Source organism: Eurosta solidaginis, chromosome 2, assembly GCF_040869045.1.
Source record: "Eurosta solidaginis isolate ZX-2024a chromosome 2, ASM4086904v1, whole genome shotgun sequence".
Taxonomy (NCBI): domain Eukaryota; kingdom Metazoa; phylum Arthropoda; class Insecta; order Diptera; family Tephritidae; genus Eurosta; species Eurosta solidaginis.
The window spans coordinates 209,310,670-209,332,617 of NC_090320.1; the positions used below are offsets into that span (position 1 = coordinate 209,310,670).

Genomic DNA, 21,948 nt, shown 5'->3' on the forward strand with positions numbered 1-21,948 from the left:
AGAAAACAAGAAAACGAAAGAATTCCACGCAAAAATTTTTTGAAAAATGTAAAATTTCATTCCATTACGCTGAATAGGAATGAATTGCGTATTGTATCATCTCGTCTCACGATTTGGCACCGGCGTAATTTTAGCTCTTGAACTGGTGCCACTTCTGCTAGAAAACGTACGTAAATATGAGTTGTATTTCCATTTGTACAAGCTATCTTGTCTATGTTTTTACATAAATTCGTCGGTACATATATACACAGGGTACCCTTTATAATTAAAGCTATAGTTAGTATTTACTTACTGACAACGGTCATCGTCTCTGATTCGGAAACTGTGTTGAATGCTGGTGCTTCACCGGAAACTTCGCATTTGTAGAGTCCTGTTGACATTAGTGTGACTCGTCGCAAAGTGACTTTTGTGTCTGATGAATTACGAACCTGAAATGAGAAACAAACATGAAATACAAAGAAGTGAAATGAATGCAACTGTAATATTTTTCTCATTTTTAGGTCAGTAACTTGTCGGAAAAGTAAATAATTAGCTAGTTATTTCATGATCTTCTTGTAACGACATTGCACTTCAATGAACTTCGCTGAGCATGGTTTAGAGAACAACAGTTAAAAGAGGTAAACAGAAATTATTGTTGCAAAAAATTTTAGGAAAAAGTGCTGCAATGAAACTGCGCAGTGCTTAGTGTTTAACCCTCCGTTGTGTGATGTGGCCTACGCAGACCATTTCGATTTTTAAAGGCGTATATCTTTTTGTTTCGTTCATTTTTCAAAAAACGGCGTCAACATACCATACAGGTCTGTTAGCTGAGCTTCTGAAAATTTTATAACAATTTCTAGCGAAGTGATTATGAAAAAAATATATTTTACACAAAAACTTCATATGCTAGGGTAAATCGCCTGCACAGGCCACCACTGCAATTTTGGTGTAGTCATGTACCGAACTTTTCGACAGTTTTACTAGATTTAGTAAAAGAAGCACGACAATAGGCGCCAGATATCTCCAGTTATGTTAGAATTAAATTTGGTTGCAAATTTTCTTTTTGTATGATTGATTTCGCTTTTTGCAATCATTTTTGTTTGAGTGGAGACAAGTTAGTATTTATTTACAATTGAAATAGTCATCTGTATTATTCATAAAGTGTTTTCTTTTATGTTGTGCCGGAACAGAGGTATCACTTTTATACGAAGTAGATACGGCTATATTAGCTATCTGTAGAAGTAGTCATCATCTATCAAGTGAGGAAGTGCGCCATCACGAGCCAGTGCTGAGCAAAATTACTGCAGCGGAGGATGAGAAAGATAATCCATATGTCACCGACGACGATGATGATGAGGATTATGTTCCTGTTGATGACGAAGAGATGTCTGATATTGAGAATGAACTTGAAGTCAAAGAAGGATTTCCTAAAAACACAGACATTTATGACGTTGGATAGAATGAAGTAATCGAAAATGATCCTAGTGTCTCAAATCTTGCCAGTGGAGTGAATCGATTACTAGGTGAAAAAAACAATATTACGAGTACAAGGCTGACATTATGTTTTGAAAAAAGGAACCGCCAGCACCTAGAGCACGCCATTGGAACCGGTTTACCAGTACTCGCACCAGACCAGTGGGACCTGCTCATAGATTTCTGCCGATTGCAGTGTATGTTTTTCGTGACATAATGTCACCTGAAATATTGGAATTGTCCGTCAGTGGAAGTGCTCAAGGCCTGGAAGTAGGCTAATCCAACACGTAAACCAAAAGAGTGGAAGCCCAATGGGTCTATGGCATTCTCGGAATTTTAATATTTATAATGCAACGTTAAATCGATTGAAAATGTTGCTTCGGTTTGTTCGTTTTGATGGAGCTAACACTCGTATTTAACGTATGCTGTTGAGTAAATCTGCACCAATTGACGACATTTTGACTATGATGAATGAAAATCTTCAAGAAGCATATACCCCTTACGCAGCAATAACAGTAGATGAGCAGCTATTTCCTTACCGTGGGCGAACTAGGTTTACGCAGTATATTCCGTCTAAGACGCCAAAGTACGGAATACAAATTTGGTGGGTTTGCGATTCTTCAACAAACTTCTGTTTTTTTTATTAGTATAACCCTTATATTGATTACAGACATAATTTTTACATCACCCTATAAACAAAGCACGTTTTCTCATAGGTGGCCTGGCCAGGCTATTTTAAACAACGACAGGATATCAAACTTTCACACAACGGACGGTTAAGGAATGCAATCAGAGCGGAATGCAATGGATGCATATCGCTTTTGGTTTGCAGTCTTTTTTGGTACAATGAATACAATTTTTTAGACACTATTCCTTTTTGCATTTCTCATGTGGAATAAAAACAAATAAAGGCATTCTTCTTATGGAATAACAAATTTTAAAAGCATTTCCCACGTGAATAATAATATTGAAAAGCAAAAGGAACGGAAAGGATTGCGGAATGCATTCCTCCGAGTATAACACTATTGAATAAAATTAATGGAATAAAAAAATTATGTATATTGCAACGATTTTCCGTGATCCCTAGTCAAATTTGGTTTCGGTGTTGTGCCATCATCAGTGTCGATTTTCGTTCGTTCTGACTCTCAGAGTGCCGACTGTTCCCCCATGCACTTCAGAATTCTACATCTTAATTGTAACGAGTTAACGGGAAAGATCGCAGAGATAGTTGACTACATGAATAAACATAATATCCGTATAGCCACAATTCAAGAAACAAAGCTAACTGCCAGATCGGACCTCCGAACTTGCGATGGCTACTGCATTCATAGGCTAGATCGCACAAGTTGTAATGGTTGTGGCCTTGCCTTTACCACCCATCACATGTTGCATAATAGTCTATTTCAACCCAGCATCAGCCACAGGGATAATACTTTAGAAAGTCAATTTATAACCTTCCTATAAATAACTGACATCTATATTCCTCCAGCCACCTGCTGCCCAAGTGACTATATCGCCCTGATATCAGTACGCTACTCTGTGGCAAAAACCGCCCTATCCTTGGCGATTTCAACGCTCACCATGACCTCTGGCATTCCAGCTTGTCTGTCGACAGCAGAGGCAGGCAGCTAGCAGAGCAAATAGACAATACGACTTTCTGCACGATAAACGGCGATGCTCCCCACCAATCGTCAGTACAGGGCTCATAAACTGCGTTGAATGGCAGCCGATGCTTACTTTAGCGTCTGACCACCTGCCCATACTCCTTTCAATATAGCGACCTGCCAATTTCATCACCTCTGAAAAGCTTTTATTAATTTTAAAAAAGGCACCTGGGAAGGCTACACAACCATCACAAATCAATATTTTGCTGCTCTTCCCATTCAGATTGATGTCCGGAAAAGCGAGCATGCGTTTCGCAAGGTTATCGCTTCAGTTTCTGCACGGTAGAATACCCGAAATCATACCGCATTTTCGGGATGAAACCGCAAACTTCGCAAGTGAACGTGACTTGGCGAGATATCTCGACCCTAGAGACCCCCATATTAGGAGTCTCAACTTGGATATTATGCGGCTGATAAATGAACACAAACGTACCAAATTTGAGGAGCATCTAAAGGACTGAAACCTCTCTGCGGGTGTTGGTAAACTGTGGTTAACCATCAAATCCCTGTCCAATCCAACTAAACGCAACGATAAAGTATCCATAGCTTTCGGCGACAAACCTTTATCTGATTCGAAGAGATGCGCGTGCGCCTTTTGCCGACAGTTTATAATGCATTCTTCTGCTTCTACAGAGAGCGAATCAGCCATTCACAAGGCCAAGCCCCCCAAATCAACAGACCCAGACGAGTTATTTGATATCAAAGTTATCGAGGTATTTAGAATCGCAGTGCTATCAGTATCTTTGTCGACAAGTAACCGGCTTGCAGTCGATTTGTTATCGAAGGGCTATCGATTCGTTATCGACGTCTTATCGAAGTATTATCGGACTATCGGGAGTTGTAATCGATTACATCCACTATCTGCATGTTATTGGTTACCGTCTACAAAAAAATATTTCGCTGAAAACAAATAGACAACTAGTCGATATCTTATCGATAACAGCTTTTCTTCAAATTTGCTTCGAACCCATTTTAAATTTTCCCTATGTATACATAGTCCCTATTATATGTTCGTGGACGCCGCGATGGAAAATTGGGGTACTACGCACACAACACTGGAGATTCTAGATTCAAAAAAAATTTTTTTAATTAGGAAAAAGGGTTCCTACGGTAGTGATTTGGCAAATAATCTGGTTGTATTTCTACTATTAAAAGCTTCTGAGTGAAAATTCTTATGCCTCGCAGCTACTGTTTGGAGTCGACATAAAACATATAAGTCCGGTCCCGCCAATTTATAGCAAAAATTAGGGATGATCACGACGTTAGTTGGAAAAGAAGCTTAGCATAAACCTCCTCGGATTTAAATCGAGCAATGTATTTATTTATTGTATTTTATTACAGTTTTAGAACATGTAAACAAATTTCTTAGTCATTACTAAGACTTTCATTTGAATTTAGTTTAGATGTGAAAGGAAAATTTGCAAGCCACTGTTATTTGCACCTTACTATGTTGTCTTCATTTTTCTTACATTCTTTTTTATACTCAGTTGAGCAGAGCTCACAGAGTATATTAAGTTTGATTGGATAACGGTTGGTTGTACATATATAAAGGAATCGAGATAGATATAGACTTCCATATATCAAAATAATCAGGATCGAAAAAAAATTTGATTGAGCCATGTCCGTCCGTCCGTCCGTCCGTTAACACGATAACTTGAGTATGATGTATCTTGATGAAATTTGGTATGTAGGTTCCTGAGCACTCATCTCAGATCGCTATTTAAAATGAACGATATCGGACTATAACCACGCCCACTTTTTCGATATCGAAAATTTCGATAAACCGAAAAAGTGCGATAATTCATTACAAAATACCGATAAAGCGACGAAACTTGGTAGATGAGTTGAACTTATGACGCAAAATAGAAAATTAGTAAAATTTTGGACAATGGGCGTGGCACCGCCCACTTTTAAAAGAAGGTAATTTAAAAGTTTTGCAAGCTGTAATTTGGCAGTCGTTGCAGAAATCATGATGAAATTTGGCAGGAACGTTACTCTTATTACTATATGTACGCTTAATAAAAATTAGCAAAATCGGAGAGGGACCACGCCCACTTTTAAAAAAAAAATTTTTTTTAAGTAAAATTTTAACAAAAAATTTAATACCTTTACAGTATATAAGTAAATTATGTCAAGATTCAAATTCAGTAATGATATGGTGCTAAAAATTACAAAAATAAAAGAAAATTTAAAAATGGGCGTGGCTCCGCCCTTTTTCATTTAATTTGTCTAGGATACTTTTAACGCCATAAGTCGAACAAAAATTAACCAATCCTTTTGAAAGGGGCATAGCTTTTATGGCGTTAACTGTTTTCTGTGAAAATGGGCGAAATCGGTTGATGTCACGCCCAGTTTTTATACACAGTCGTCCGTCTGTCCTTCCGCATGGCCGTTAACACGATAACTTGAGCAAAAATCGATATATCTTTACTAAACTCAGTTCACGTACTTATCTAAACTCACTTTATCTTGGTATGAAAAATGAACGAAATCCGACTATGACCACGCCCACTTTTTCGATATCGAAAATTACGAAAAATGAAAAAATGCCATAATTCTATACCAAATACGAAACAAGTAAGGAAGGTTAAGTTCGGGTGTAACCGAACATTACATACTCAGTTGAGAGCTATGGTGACAACATAAGGGAAAATAACCATGTAGGAAAATGAACCGAGGGAAACCCTGGAATGTGTTTGTATGACATGTGTATCAAATGAAAGGCATTAAAGAGTATTTTATGAGGGAGTGGGCCATAGTTCTATAGGTGGACGCCATTTAGGGATATAGCCATAAAGGTGGATCAGGGTTGACTCTAGAATGCGTTTGTACGATATGGGTATCAAATGAAAGGTATTAATGAGTATTTTAAAAGGGCGTGGACCTAAGTTCTATAGATGGACGCCTTTTCGAGATATCGCCGTAAAGATGGACCAGGGGTGACTCTAGAATGCGTTTGTACGATATGGGTATCAAATGAAAGGTGTTAATGAGCATTTTAAAAGGGAGTGGGCCTTCGTTTTATAGGTGTTCGCCTTTTCGAGATATCGCCATAAAGGTGGACCAGGGGTGACTTTAGAATTTGTTTGTATGATATGGGTATCAAATAAAAGGTGTTAATGATTATTTTGAAAGGGCGTGGGGCTTAGTTCTATAGGTGGACCCCTTTTCGAGATATCGCCATAAAGGTGGACCAGGGGTGACTCTAGAATTCGTTTGTGCAATATGGGTATCAAACGAAAGGAGTTAATGAGTATTTTAAGAGGGAGTGAGCCTTAGTTCTATAGGTGGACGCATTTTCGAGGTATCGCAATAAAGGTGGACCAGGGGTGACTCTAGACTTTGTTTGTACGATATTGGTATCAAATGAAAGGTGTTAATGAGTAGTTTTAAAAGGGAGTGGGCCTTCGTTTTATAGGTGTTCGCCTTTTCGAGACATCGGCATAAAGGTGGACCAGGGGTGACTTTAGAATTTGTTTGTATGATATGAGTATCAAATGAAAGGTGTTAATAATTATTTTAAAAGAGCGTGGGCCTTAGTTCTATAGGTGGACCCCTTTTCGAGATATCGCCATAAAGGTGGACGAGGGGTGACTCTAGAATTCGTTTGTGCAATATGGGTATCAAACGAAAGGAGTAAATGAGTATTTTAAGAGGGAGTGGGCCTTTCTGGACCAGGGGTGACTCTAGACTTTGTTTGTACGATATGGGTATCAAATGAAAGGTGTTAATGGGTATTTTTAAAAGGGAGTGGGCCTTCGTTCTATAGGTGTTCGCCTTTTCGAAATATCGCCATAAAGGTGGACCAGGGGTGACTCTAGAATGAGTTTGTACGATATGGGTATCAAATTAAAGGTATTAATGAGAGTTTTAAAAGGGAGTGGTGGTAGTTGTATATGTGAAGGCGTTTTCCAGATATCGACCAAAATGTGGACCAGGGTGACCCAGAACATCATCTGTTGGATACCGCTAATTTATTTATATATGTAATACCTGCCAAGATTTTAAGGGTTTTTTATTTCGCCCTGCAGAACTTTTTCATTTTCTTCTACTTAATATGGTAGGTGTCACAACCATTTTATAAAGTTTTTTCTTAAGTTATATTTCGCGTCAATAAAGCAATCCAATTACCTTACCATATTTCATCCCTTTTTTCGTATTTGGTATAGAATTATGGCATTTTTTTCATTTTTCGTAATTTTCGATATCGAAAAAGTGGGCGTGGTCATAGTCGGATTTTGTTAGTTTTTCATGCCAAGATAAAGTGAGTTCAGATAAGTACGTGAACTGAGTTTAGTAAAGATATATCGATTTTTGCTCAAGTTATCGTGTTAACGGCCATGCGGAAGGACAGACGGACGACTGTGTATAAAAACTGGGCGTGACATCAACCGATTTCGCCCATTTTCACAGAAAACAGTTAGCGCCATAAAATCTATGCCCCTACCAAATTTCAAAAGGATAGGTTAATTTTTGTTCGACTTATGGCGTTAAACGGATCCTAGACAAATTAAATGAAAAAGGGCGGAGCCACGCCCCTTTTTAAATTTTCTTTTATTTTTGTATTTTGTTGCACCATATCATTACTGGAGTTGAATCTTGACATAATTTACTTATATACTGTAAAGATATTAAATTTTTTGTTAAAATTTTACTTTAAAAAAATTTTTTTTTAAAAGTGGGAGTGGTCCTTCTCCGATTTTGCTAATTTTTATTAAGCGTACATACAGTAATAAGAGTAACGTTCCTGCCAAATTTCATCATGATATCTTCAACGACTGCCAAATTACAGCCTTCACAAGTTTTAAATTACCTTCTTTTAAAAGTGGGCGGTGCCACGCCCATTGCCCCAGATTTTACTAATTTTCTATTTTGCGTCATAAGTTCAAGTCATCTACCAAGTTTCGTCGCTTTATCGGTCTTTTGTAATGAATTATCGCACTTTTTCGGTTTTTCGAAATTTTCGATATCGAAAAAGTGGGCGTGGTTATAGTCCGATATCGTTCATTTTAAATAGCGATCTGAGATGAGTGCTCAGGAACCTGCATACAAAATTTCATCAAGATACCTCAAAATTTACTCAAGTTATCGTGTTAACGGACGGACGGACGGACGGACGGACGGACATGGCTCAATCAAATTTTTTTTCGATCCTGATTATTTTGATATATGGAAGTCTATATCTATCTCGATTCCTTTGTATATGTACAACCAACCGTTATCCAATCAAACTTAATATACTCTGTGAGCTCTGCTCAACTGAGTATAAAAAGGGATGAAATATGTTAAGGTAATTGGATTGTTTTATTGACGCGAATTATAACTTTAGAAAAAACTTTATAAAATGGTTGTGACACCTACCATATTAAGTAGAAGAAAATGAAAAAGTTCTGCAGGGCGAAATAAAAAACCCTTAAAATCTTGGCAGGTATTACATATATAAATAAATTAGCGGTATCCAACAGATGATGTTCTGGGTCACCCTGGTCCACATTTTGGTCGATATCTGGAAAACGCCTTCACATATACAACTACCACCACTCCCTTTTAAAACTCTCATTAATACCTTTAATTTGATACCCATATCGTACAAACTCATTCTAGAGTCACCCCTGGTCCACCTTTATGGCGATATTTCGAAAAGGTGAACACCTATAGAACGAAGGCCCACTCCCTTTTAAAAATACTCATTAACACCTTTCATTTGATACCCATATCGTACAAACAAAGTCTAGAGTCACCCCTGGTCCAGAAAGGCCCACTCCCTCTGAAAATACTCATTAACTCCTTTCGTTTGATACCCATATTGCACAAACAAATTCTAGAGTCACCCCTGGCCCAAGTTTATGGCGATATCTCGAAACGGCGTCCACATATGGAACTAAGGGAGTAATCCCCTTTTAAAATACTCATTAACACCTTTCATTTGATACCCATATCGTACAAACGCATTCTAGAGTCACACCTGGTCCATCTTTATGGCGATATCTCGAAAAGACGTCCGCCTATAGAACTAAGGCCCACTCCCTCTTAAAATACTAATTAACTCCTTTCGCTTGATACCCATATTGCACAAACGAATTCTAGAGTCACCTCTGGTCCACCTTTATGGCGATATCTCGAAAAGGGGTCCACCTATAGGACTAAGCCCCACGCCCTTTCAAAATAATCATTAACACCTTTCATTTGATACCCATATCGTACAAACATTCTAGAGTCACCCCTGGCCCACCCTAATGGCGATATCTCGAAAAGGCGTCCACCTATAGACCTAATGCCCACTCCCTCTTAAAATGCTCAGTAACACCTTTCATTTGATTCCCATATCGTACAAACACATTCTAGAGACACTCCTGGTCCACCTTTATGGCGATATCTCGAAACGGCGTCCACCTATGGAACTAAGGATCACTCCTTTTCAAAATACTCATGAACAGCTTTCCTCTGATACCCATATCGTACAAACATATTCTAGAGTAACCCCTGGTCCACCTTTATGGCGATTTCTCGAAAAGGCGTTCACCTATAGAACTAAAGCCCATTCCCTTTTAAAATACTCATTACCACCTTTCATTTGATACCCATATCGTACAAACACATTCTAGAGTCACCCCTGGTCCACCTTAATGGCGATATCCCTAAATGGCGTCCATCCATAGAACTATGGCCTACTCTCTCTTAAAATACTCTTTAATACCTTCCATTTGATACACATGTCATACAACCACATTCCAGGGTTACCCTAGGTTCATTTTCCTACATGGTGATTTTCCTTATTTTGTCTCCATAGCTCTCAACTGAGTATGTAATGTTCGGTTGCACCCGAACTTAGCCTTCCTTACTTGTTATTTTTACAAATCTTCAAACCATAACAAATCTTTCAAATAACAAGCGCTTAAACGTGCGGCCTGTTCAAAAAAAAAAGTTAGTTATTTCTTTTGCTGAAACAAAAGCTTATTAAATTAAATCTGGCTTAACTTTTTTCTCATTTCACTCTCAAGTTAATACTTCTTAGTCGTTTTGGATTTGAGAAAATGCTGACAGAGCATGACTTGTCTGGCATCAAAATAATTTGCTTACTTCTGAGTATACAAACTTGGCGAAAATGCATGGCGTGCAAAAAAGCCAGACAAGTAGAAAAGTAAGGAAAAGTTTTAGTGTGTATAGTGTAGCGTAAAAGAGTGATTTTGCTGATTTCTTAAAAACAAAGAAGAACACACTGAAGTTAGTCATGCAATTAAATTTGCGTTTGTAAAATAAAGATTAATGTATTTTGAATTTTCTACTTAAACTTCATTATTGAAAAGGATGTGGCGAGTAAAAGAAACTTGCCAAGTAAAAAAGATAAATGGCATAAAAATATGAAGGTGGCTTTAAGTGCCAAAAATGCGTAGAGGAGACAGAAACGAGCATAAATATTAGGGTAGGTCGTATACTAGTGCTACATATTTTTTTTTTTTTTGTTTTTTTTTTTTTTTTTTTTTTTGGCAAGGTGCACCTTTTTAATTGGTTCTCTATTCCGAGAAACTATTTCAGTACTTTTCTCATTATTTATTTAAAAAATTTAGAGGTCGCTACAGAGGATTGAATTTTGTATGGCGCATAGTCCATTTACTGTACTGTTTACTAACAAATTAGATAAAACAAGGTTATAAGCAGCACTTTTGGAAAACCTTCATTAGAAATAAAATCCCGTTTTTTCTTGTTTTATCATTAGTTTATAACAATGATTTTTCTAAAAAATTTACCTTTTGTAGCAACCTGAAAAATCCTTCCGAAAAAATATATGCGCCATCAGTATAATTGAGTAAGTAATGATTTTAGGGGGTATCCCTGTAATTTTTTAAAAGTCTAAAAATTAGGACCACCCTTATGAATATATATTGTTGCGCTGCATTGAGCAGCGTTATAAAATAAAAGTTTAAAATTTCAAGGGAAAATATTGTGTGTACCAGGATTCTTGCGAACATGAATATTTCTGAGTAAAACACAGATACATTCATGATACAAACATAAAGCGGAATTCTTCTTCTCCACCGTTGCCCACTTTGAATTGCACAGTTTTCTTGGATTCCCTTTTGAAAAGCGCTACCATATCTCTAAAAATAAACGTCACAATACAATATTTTTGTTTCCAAACCTAATTTTCTTTTACTTTCGAATTGTTGGTCTATTTTATGACATTAAACAAGCCGTTCTTGGTAGGTATTGGACCCAACACCTGTCCAAGAACGTACAAGAAATTCATCTGTTGGAAAATATGTAACTTGATCATTTCTATTTGCTTCAAATTCATCATAGTCTCTCTCCACTGTTGGATTCTAAGCCATTGCTAAGGTAGCCAGCTTGTCTTTGGTGCGAGGCTTAGCCGCATTCCACAATGCCCCACTATGGTGCAAAACGGCTTGCACGCATACATTGCGCGATATTTGAATGGAAATGAAAGAAGGTAACAAAGAGACTCCGATTTATTCTTAGAAAAAGCTGTGACTCCCGTTGTCCGAAAGGAGAACAAGTAAGGAAGTCTAAGTTCAGGTGAAACCGAACTTCACATATCCAGATATACACTTGAAATGCTGTTGTTGTTTGTTTTGTGTGCTTAATAGTGTTACAAGGCTGCGCAACAATACATGTACATATGGTTCTATTCTGAAATAATTTTTCTTCGAGTTATGGCTCCCTAAACATAGAAAATTGTTTAGTCATAAAAGGGTCCATTTTTTTAAATTTGAAGTTTTTCCTATTTATTGTTATCAATCCACTTGGGAAATGAAATACCATTGATATAAAGCTCTTTTTTCCAAAGATATAGCTTATTTTATTCATCCACGACCCTTATAAACATCTTTTATATAAAAGTGGGCGTGGTCCTTAGCCGATTTCGTTAATTTTTCTTTAAAGCATTCCTTATAGTACAGGCAACCTCTCTGTCGAATTTTGTTACGATAGGTTTAACGATTTTAGAGTTATGATTAATAATATTTGTAAAATTGGTTTTATCACAAGTGGGTGGTGCCACGCCCATTTAAGAAATTTTTTTTCAAATTTTTATCAAGAGTCTCAATATCAGTTCACACGTCAAATTTCAACATTTTAGGTGTATTATTTACTAAATAATCAGGGTTTTTGTGTTTTCCAAAATGTTGTATATAGAAAAAGTGGGCGTGGGTGAAGATATCTCAATATTTACTCAAGTAATCGTATTAAAACGGACAGACGAGCGAATGGAAATGGCTCAATCAAATTTTTTTCCATACTGATGATTTTGATATATGGAAATATGTATCTATCTGGATTTGCTGTACCTAAATCAAAAAGAACACGTAGTCACATTGTCCGAAGTTTTGGAGGGGGACAAACAAATCAATGTTGCGGCGAGTCTTACAGATCAACCTCCATACAGAGTAAAATAGCGTCGAGCAAACTGCTCTTTACTATTGAGAATAGTTCGGTATGGTTACAATACACTAGCCATGGCTCTGATCTGAAAGAGAGGTTTTTGGAAAATTTTTAAAATGGATTGGTACAGTAATTCAAACAAATATTCTGAACTCGTTTGGTATTTTTGCACAAACTTCTTACCAGTGGCTTACAGTGTTCTTCACTCAATAAAGGGGCCAGATTTTGAAAAGCGCTTCTCTCGTTAAAGGAGGATAAAGATATTGCTTTGCTTTTTTGTCGTATTTAAGTTGCCGTTCACCATTTAACAGCTCTGCAAATATTTATTATTTTCATTTTTCATAGTTAAATAAAATTTCCTAAAAAGATTTTTTTTAATTTCCAAAACATATTTTGTTGAAGTGGCAATGCCTTTTCTGCAGTTGACGAGTTTTATTTCGGATAATCTACACAGTTTATGTCAAATACGTCAAAGTGGAATTACATTATTTTCTTGTATGTAGGGTAAATTTATATTAATAATTTCTTATGAAAAATTTATTAAAAAATCGATTAAGCGCAAAGAAATTTTTTGTTAAATTATTAAATTTTCATTACAGCTGCAATGGGTGCATTGGAACCACATAAAAAAATTCGAAATATGAAAACAAAATGATGAAAATAACAGTTATGTATATGAAAATCATTTCTAGCGTGCATGCAACAACACCTTCAAATATATGTAATCTTACATCACACAATACTCTTCAAAAGTTACATCATGCACCTTATAACAACGCCTTATTTTGGGCTAATTAGCGGTACAAATAAGCCTTATTCAGCAGGTAAATATAAATTAAAAATAAATGTTGCCTAAATATAAACGTGGCACATGATGAACAAAACCTACCTATAATCACCAAATCTTACTTTTGACCTTTCAAAGAACTTATTAAAGATGTAAATTCTTGCTGTCTGAGTAGCTCTGATGAAAGCTTTTGGCATAGTGCTTTTTCATATTTCCTACACATTGGCGGGATCTTTGAATTTATCCCAAACGACATCTGCGAAAATATGCCTGTCACATAGTTCTAAGAAAATGTTTTAATGGCTAATAATAACTTTCTGGGCTGGCCGAACCACTGCCCGTTTAGAAACACGTTCAAAAATTATTTTTAATGTAACTTGTCCCAATAGAGTACAAATTTATGCTTATCTAAAGTTTTGATTTATGCGAATATAAAGATGAATAAAAACAAGTAAGAAAAGCTAAGTTCAGGTGTAACCGAACATTACATACTCAGCTGCCCAATTCACAGCTTGCAAAAGTTTTAAATTACCTTCTTTTAAAATTGGGCGGTGCCACGCCCAATGTCCAAAATTTTACTAATCTTCTATTCTGCATCATAAGGTCAACCCACCTAGCAAGTGTCATGCCTTTATCCGTCTTTGGTAACGAATTATCGCACTTTTTACGGTTTTTCGAAATTTTCGATATCGAAAAAGTGGGGGTGGTTATAGTGGTTATGAGCGATCTGAGATGAATACCCAGGAACTTACGTACCAAACTTCATTAAGATACTCTCAAAATTTACTCAAGTTATCTTGTTTACGGACGGACGGACGGACGGACGGACGGACATAGCTAAATGGATTTCTTTTTTCGCTTAGATCATTTTGAAATATAGAAGTCTATATCTATCTCGATTAGTTTATGCCGTTACGGGGTACCGTTATGCGAACAAAATTAATATACTCTGCGAGCTCTGCTCAGCTGGGTATAATAACTTAATGTCAGGTGATGTTTTATTATAAGTCCTATGTAAACCTGAATCTATTTGTGTAATAAGTCTTATTATTAGAATAAAATATGCATTCAATACAATATGCCTGTTTCATAAACCTTACTTACTTACTTAATTGGCGCTTAACAATCTAAACGGGTATGGTCGTCCAACAAGGCGCGCCAGTCGCTCGTTCGCTCCGCCAATCGGCGCCAATTGGTCACACCAATGGAGTTTAAATCGTTTTCCACCTGGTCCTTCCAACGGAGTGGGGGTCGCCCTCTACCTCTGCTTCCATGGGGATAGAAACACTTTCTTGGCCGGATCATCATCTTTAATTCGCATAACATGGCCCAGCCAGCGCAGCCGCTGCGTTTTAATTCGCTGGAATATGTGGATGTCTGCGTATAGCTCGTACAGCGCATCATTAAATCTTCTTCGGCACTCGCCATCACCAATGCGTAGAGGTCCATAAATCTTTCGAAGAACTTTCATGAACCTTACAATGGGGAATAATCTATGCACTATCTTATTATAATACCAAATTTAAGTCTGATTGAAAACCTTCAATAGAAAATCATAACGCCGCAAGTAGTATTTCTTAATAAGGCCTTAAGTAGGCCTTATTTTATAATTAGTTTTTTATGTTGTATCTATGCCGTATCATAATTCCTTATGTAATCCTTATTTTATGTGGTCTTAAAGCCTTATACATAACTTTACCTTTCATATATATCTTATGTCTGATGATAAAAATAGCGAAAAATAATGAGTATTATAGGGATTAAGCCATACAACTAATATTCCTTATTCAACTAAGGCCCGATATCTTTAACCTTTTATCCATATGAAATTAGCTTTTTATAATAGCTGCGACATATAAGCACTTTTTCATATAGATGAGTTTAACACATGCTTATGCATTATGAGATTGCACGTATGTTAATGGAGAACGGTAGAATGAGCGACACTGGCGCCATCTGATATTGAAAAGTAGCCATCTCCCAAATTTTGTTCCAAGCAAATCATAAGAAGAAGAATTTGACATTTCCTTGACTAAGGGTGTTGGCACACTTTGCAAGTGAAATAATTTTTCCCACTGATTGGTAAAATTTCTAACATTTTTCGCAATGGAAAACTGCAATATAGCAATCGATTACGACACAAAATATGTTAGCAAGTATTTTTGTTGTATAGGGAGAATGTTTATAACAGTGCTTCGAGGAATGTTCTATGTGAATGGGCAAGGCGTAATAAACTTCAATTACCAAGTGTGAAGTTCCTTCATATTTACAAACTCAACATCTTGGTTGATTGTGGCGATGTTATTGGAATGCATAAGCTTGTGTTAAACGCATCTAAATGAAAAATGTCATTGCACCGCGGCCTTAAGATTCCAATTTTTTTTGCACACAGACATCGATACATACATACGTCCGTATGTCCTTGCTTAGTTACATGCATAACAAATATGTGCGTACATGCAGAATTTTCACATACTTTTTTCCTTTTACAAGGCTTGAGAAAAGTTATGCCTTACAAAACGTAACTTATAGCGAATGGGCTTACTTCGGTTACAAATTATTGTAATTGCAAAATTTTTGATTGTGGTTCCACAGTCATGTCAGCTTTTGGTGTTCGAGACCATCTTAACTTTTTTATAACGTTTAATTTTTAACTTATAAAGTACTTGCTTACAATAAATTATTTACTTATATGTGGGTATAAGGAGAAAAATTCAAGTGCACTGCACAAATTTAAAATTAATGTGTGCACTACCTTTTATGCGAAATACGCGCAGATGGAGAGAATATGCAAAATTATTATTAAATATAATAAAATTCTAACGTTTAATTTTGTATAAAAAATCGAAATGTAATCCACAGTTTTTTTAATACTTCGTTTGCATCAGCTGACAAACAATGTAGGAGATATACATATATTTCTCAGCAAACACACCTGTATACGTAACATTTTTTCTATTGTTTGGTATAAAATAGCCATATACATACATATGTACATTAGACCGGGTCGCAGAAAAGTTGTAAAAGTCATTCCCTACATTTGAAGAAAAGGTAAAATTTGTGAATGGTTCCCGAAACGTTTTTTACAATTTTTTTGATCTTTCGCAGTACAGCCTAAATTCTTTTTTTTTTATTGAAACTTCGCTTTCTGACATCCCATTTTCGATGTCGATACATCATTATATTGGTCTTAGAAATCTGCATATATGCTTCTAATGTCCTTTCGGCACCTGAACAATTTTATGTCGAAGATCGCTTTAGTTTCATTACCTGATTTTTTGGCATTATCGTTGCTACAAATAAGCCTAATACGTAAGAGTATATAAATAACTTGTAATAAGAGTCAGGTTGATTATTAGCTATAAATAAAATTAAAAGTGATATAACTTCTTATGTTTAAGGTCATAAATTTGATAATACTTTAGTCTGGTAAAACAAGCAGATAACTTAGGGGGATAAAAACCTGTTAAGTTACCCAGTCAAGTGAAACCGACTTCATAGCTCGAAAGGACATTTTGTTTTGAAGCCGACTTTCTCAACTTTTTTTTTGTATGGAGACCAAGCCGGTATATTATATGTACAAACTTATAAATGAAGCTAATGTGAGCACATCAAAGAGGCGGAGGCTCCTTTTCTGGAAAATAAAAATTATTTTAGAGAGAAATTTCTACTAAAAAATCCATTAAGTCTCTATAGTATATCTATAATGAACAGGGAAAGTTTTAAAAAGTTATTTTAAAATCAAAAAGTCAGAGAAAAGGAATCGCTCTATTTGATATTTGAATACAGCAAAGTAATGGCTTTTAGCTAAAAAATATATATGTATGTATCTGAAATAATTTCCGTTTTTCGACTTTTTTGAAAAAATGCAAGAATAACTTTAAAAAGTTGACTTTTATTATAATTATAAAGAAATAACAAATAACAGTGAGCAATTGACGTTTTTTATAATAGTCAAAAATAGTATTTGAAATTTGGTTTTTAATATAAAATTAAACAAGTAAGGAAGGCTAAGTTCGGGTGTAACCGAACAATACATGCTCAGCTGAGAGCTTTGTAGACAAAATAAGGGAAAATCACCAGGTAGGAAAATGAACCTAGGGTAAACCTGAAATGTGTTTGTATGACATGGCTATCAAACGGAAGGTACTAAATAGTATTTTAAAAAGGAGTGGGCCTTAGTTCTATAAGTTGACGCCTTTCGGAGATATCGCCATAAGGGTGGACCAGGGGTGACTCTATAATGTGTTTGTACGATATGGGTACTAAGTAAGGGTAATAATGAGGGTTTTAAAAGGGAGTGGCCCTTAGTTGCATATGTGAAGGAGTTTTCGAGATATCGACCAAAATGTGGACCAGGTTCAGCCAGAACATCATCTGCCGGGTACCGCTCATTTATTTATATATACAGCCCAATTCTAAACGAAAATTCCGTGCGGGTTTTTCTCTTTTCCCATTCCTCGTATTCTAAATAAAAATTCCTTGTGAGTTTTTTCACTTATCCCTGTCCTCCTATTCTGAACAATGTTCGAAAAAGCGAAAATCGGTTACGAGAGAAAAGTAGGTATTATGAATGTGAGTGAGAGGGAGATTTCTCTGCCAATTGTTAGGAGTTTTTTCACTTGTTAAATTAAACGGAATGCATCAAAATAATTAAAGAAAAATGGTTCTTTTAAGAAAGAACTTATTTGTACAAATTGTGCTAAAATATGTACATTTTAAGTCGAAAAGTATATCATAAGCAACGGAAGAGCTCTTGGTATATTTGATGTAGCCATCCATAAATTGTGCAAGGATTTTTTAAGAAGGCTGAAATAGATTTTTGCATATGACGAAAGACGAATTCCAGAATGCCAGAAAATTGCTTTGATGAATGGAATAAGATAACTCCAACGGATTTGTGTTATCCCGTCGTCTGCTTCTTCTTATGCTCCTTTGTCGATGTTCCTGTGGCACCAATTCATTACTAATTATAGTCAACTCCATATGAAATGCAATATTGTGTATTGTTCATATTTTATTTCTAAATTTTAAAACAACTCGCAGCAATAATTAAACTTTTCAATTTCTTAAACAAAAATAGAAATGCGCAAAAAATTTACGCATGCAATTGGCAAAACAGCTGACTTCGAAAATTCGAATTTCCAATTCCCCAATTATTCTTCTCCCTAGGAGAACAGAATTGGCGGAATTTTTCCCCGGGAATAAAAAAATCAACGAGAACAAAATTCCGCAAGAATATTTAGAATTGGTCTGATATATTAACACGAAGAATATTCCTGCTATGATTCCAAGGGCTTTTGATTTCGCCCTTCAAAACTTTTTCATTTTCTTCTACTTAATTTGGTAGGTGTCACACCCATTTTAAAAAGTCTTTTCTATAGTTATATTTTGCGTCAAAAAATTAATCCAATCACCATGTTTCATCCCTTTTTTCGTATTTGGTATAGAACTATGGCATGTTTTTCATTTTCGAAATTTTCGATATCGAAAAAGTGGGCGTGGTCATAGTCTGATTTCGCCAATTTTTAATACCAAGATAAAGTGAGTTCAGATAAGTACGTAAACAAAGCCTAGTAAAGATATATCGATTTTTGCTCAAGTTTTCTTGTTAACGGCCGAGCGAAAGGACAGGCGGTCGACTCTGAATAAAAACTGGGCGTGGATCTAACCGATTTCGGCCGTTTTCACGGAAAACAGTTATTGTCATAGAATCTACGCCCCCACCAAATTTCACAGGGATTGGTAAATTTTTGTTCGACTTATGGCAATAAAAGTATTCTAGACAAATTAAATGAAAAAGGGCGGAGCCACGCCCATTGTGAAATTTTCTTCTATTTTTGTATTTTGTTGAACTATATCATTACCGCACTTGATTGCTGACGTAATTTACTTATATACTGTAAAGATATTAAATTTTTTGATAAAATTTGATTTTGAAATTTTTTTTTAAAAGTGGGTGTGTTCGTCATCCGATTTCGCTAAGTTTTATTTAGCAAACATATAGTAATAGTAGTAACGTTCCTGTCAAGTTTCATCATTCTATCTTCAACGGCTGCCAAATTACAGCTTCCAAACTTTTAAATTACCTTCTTTTAAAAGTGGGCGGTGCCACGCCTATTGTCCAAAATTTTACCGATTTTCTATTCAGCGTCATAAAGTCAACCCAACGACCAAGTTTCATCGCTTTGTCCGTCATTGGTAATAAATTATCGCATTTTTTCTGGTTTTCGGAATTTTCGATATCGAAAAAGTGGTCGTGATTATAGTCCGATTTCGTTCATTTTAAATAGCGATCTGAGATGAGTGCCCAGGAACTTACATACCAAATTTCATTAAGACGCCTCAAAATTTACTCCAGTTATCGTGTTTACGGACAGACGGACGGAAGGAAGGACATGGCTAAATTAATTTCTTTTTTCCCCCAGATTATTTTAATATATAGAAGTCTATATCTATCTCGATTAGTTATTGCCGGATTACCGTTATGCGAACAAAATTAATATACTCTGTGAGCTCTGCTCAGCTGATTATAAAAATAAAGACCTGGGCGTACCTGATGTAGCTTGCGATTTGCATCGAACTATTTTATAATTAAAGTTAACTAATTTCCGGGCCAAACTTATATCCCGGGTAACTATCAAGGGGATCTCATAGCCCCCATCTTGAGTGGACACTACCTCTGGCCGGAAGTGGAGAGCAGGACAACTGCCGAAATGGTTGGCCTCACAAAGGCTCTTCTATCAATTGTCATTATGGTTTAGACACGACACTGTCCAATAGAAGTCCATGCTGTTCGTCTCAATATACTGGGAACGCCAACAACTGTATGGGGTGGAATCATGGAGTCACTTTATGCTTGATTGCCCAGCTTTTGCCAAAACTAGGCGAAAGTTTCTCTATCGCGACTCACTTGGATCTCCAGAGGATTTATCCATGTTTGTAATCGGTCTCATTCGAAACGTTATAATTATATCGCAACGGCTCTCCAAGTAGCTATAGCTTATGTTACCACTGCTTTATGTGGTATTACAATGGACCTTAATGCTGGCCAAGTGAGCTTTCCCTAACCTAATGAAAGAAATAGCTCAGAAACGAAAGATAAGAAAGTTCAGCACAAACAAAATATGTACGCAGTAATAATTTCGCACAAAAAATTAAGAAAAAGGTAGTGCCTGTGTGAATATCAACCTTCTAGGAAGTTTCTGGTTCAAAACTGGCGCGCTTCTAGTGCCTACGTAGCCACTAAAAGTTTTTCCTCTAACTCTTTATCATGCTTCAAACTGGCGAGTTTAGGATGGTGATGCCTTAGGAGGTGTAGTTCCGAACTGGATACGATTTTCCAGTTTAGAACCAGTACGCAATTTGTTTTTGAAGTTAGAAAAATTTTAAATTTGTTATCGAAAAGTAATTTATTTTCTATCGAAAAGATATTGATTTGTTATCGAAGAAATATCGATTAGTTTCGATTTGTTATCAAAAAATGTTGGTTTTCTGTGGAAAAGTTATCGATTCGCTATCGAAAAATTATGGAGTTTTTATCATCTAAAAGTTATCGATTTGTTATGGTATCGAATTTATATGTTATTGATAAATCTTTGATAATAAATATACATTTTGCTGTAAATTCTTAATAATTTTTCGATAAAAAATTTGAAGTTCACTGATAACAAGTCGTATATTTTCGATAAAAAATCGATGATAATATTATATTTTTACGATTATACATTAGTAACTCATCAATAATTTTTCGATACTAAACCAACATATTTTTAGTTACACATCGATTATATCTTGATATTAAATATACATATGTTTTTTTCCATAAAAAATTGATAATTTTTCGATAATAAATTTATAACACGTCGATAATTCACCGATAAAAAATTAATAAACTTTCGTGAACAGTTATTATTGATACACTGTAGGGAAGGCAATAACTAGTGATACAAATTTCTGGTTAAGAGCTACACCTAAAGTACCAAATAACTACTAGTCCGATAGTGTCTCGATTTTCCCTAGCTCAAAGATGGACGGTGTGGGTTTTTATATATATCTTATTTAACATAAATTTGATAAATCTATCTGTATTAAAAAAACCTCCTTCTAGTTTTAAAGAGATTCGACTATGAATATACTTTCTTTCCATAAATTTTAAAGCCTTTTCCACTGATATATTCATTGGTTGGGAACAATCGAAAAAAAAAAAATAAAATCATACTAGAAGAAACATGTAGATTTTCTGCGTGGTTCGGAACCAACTTGATAGTACCAACAAAAGAAGCATGTCAAATTGTAAATTTTTGTACCAGTTTGGATCTACCGAAAAAGGGCCAATATACCAACTAGTTCTAAAGTCGAGATATGTATATAGTTCGTAACTATAGAAAATGTGGTGCAATGGGGAAATTGTCCAACGCCTAGAACCACCATGCCAATTTTGGAAGTTAAAAGCATGTAAAAGAGATAGAGGGCGAAGTAGTAGTGGATGCAAATGCACCAGAAGCGCACCAATTTTAACTAGAGGTTTTTCCAATAGAGTAACAATCCGTTAGCTCATCCCAACAAACCATAAATACACCGATAACAATCCTATAATACGAACAGTCTGATAGTTTTTCCTAAAGGATTCCTAAGTTGTGCCAA

The 21,948-nt window shown here is 35.8% G+C and overlaps 1 protein-coding gene across 2 annotated transcripts in view; it reads right to left on the reverse strand.

Moving 5' to 3' along the window:
• beat-IIIa (beaten path IIIa) overlaps positions 1-21,948 on the reverse strand; it is a 267,160-nt gene that overhangs the window by 62,388 nt on the left and 182,824 nt on the right. For both annotated transcript variants that reach the window (XM_067769858.1, XM_067769859.1), the window contains one exon: positions 293-428. In XM_067769858.1, coding sequence (XP_067625959.1) covers positions 293-428 — 136 coding nt within the window. The remainder of the gene's footprint in view (positions 1-292; positions 429-21,948) is intronic.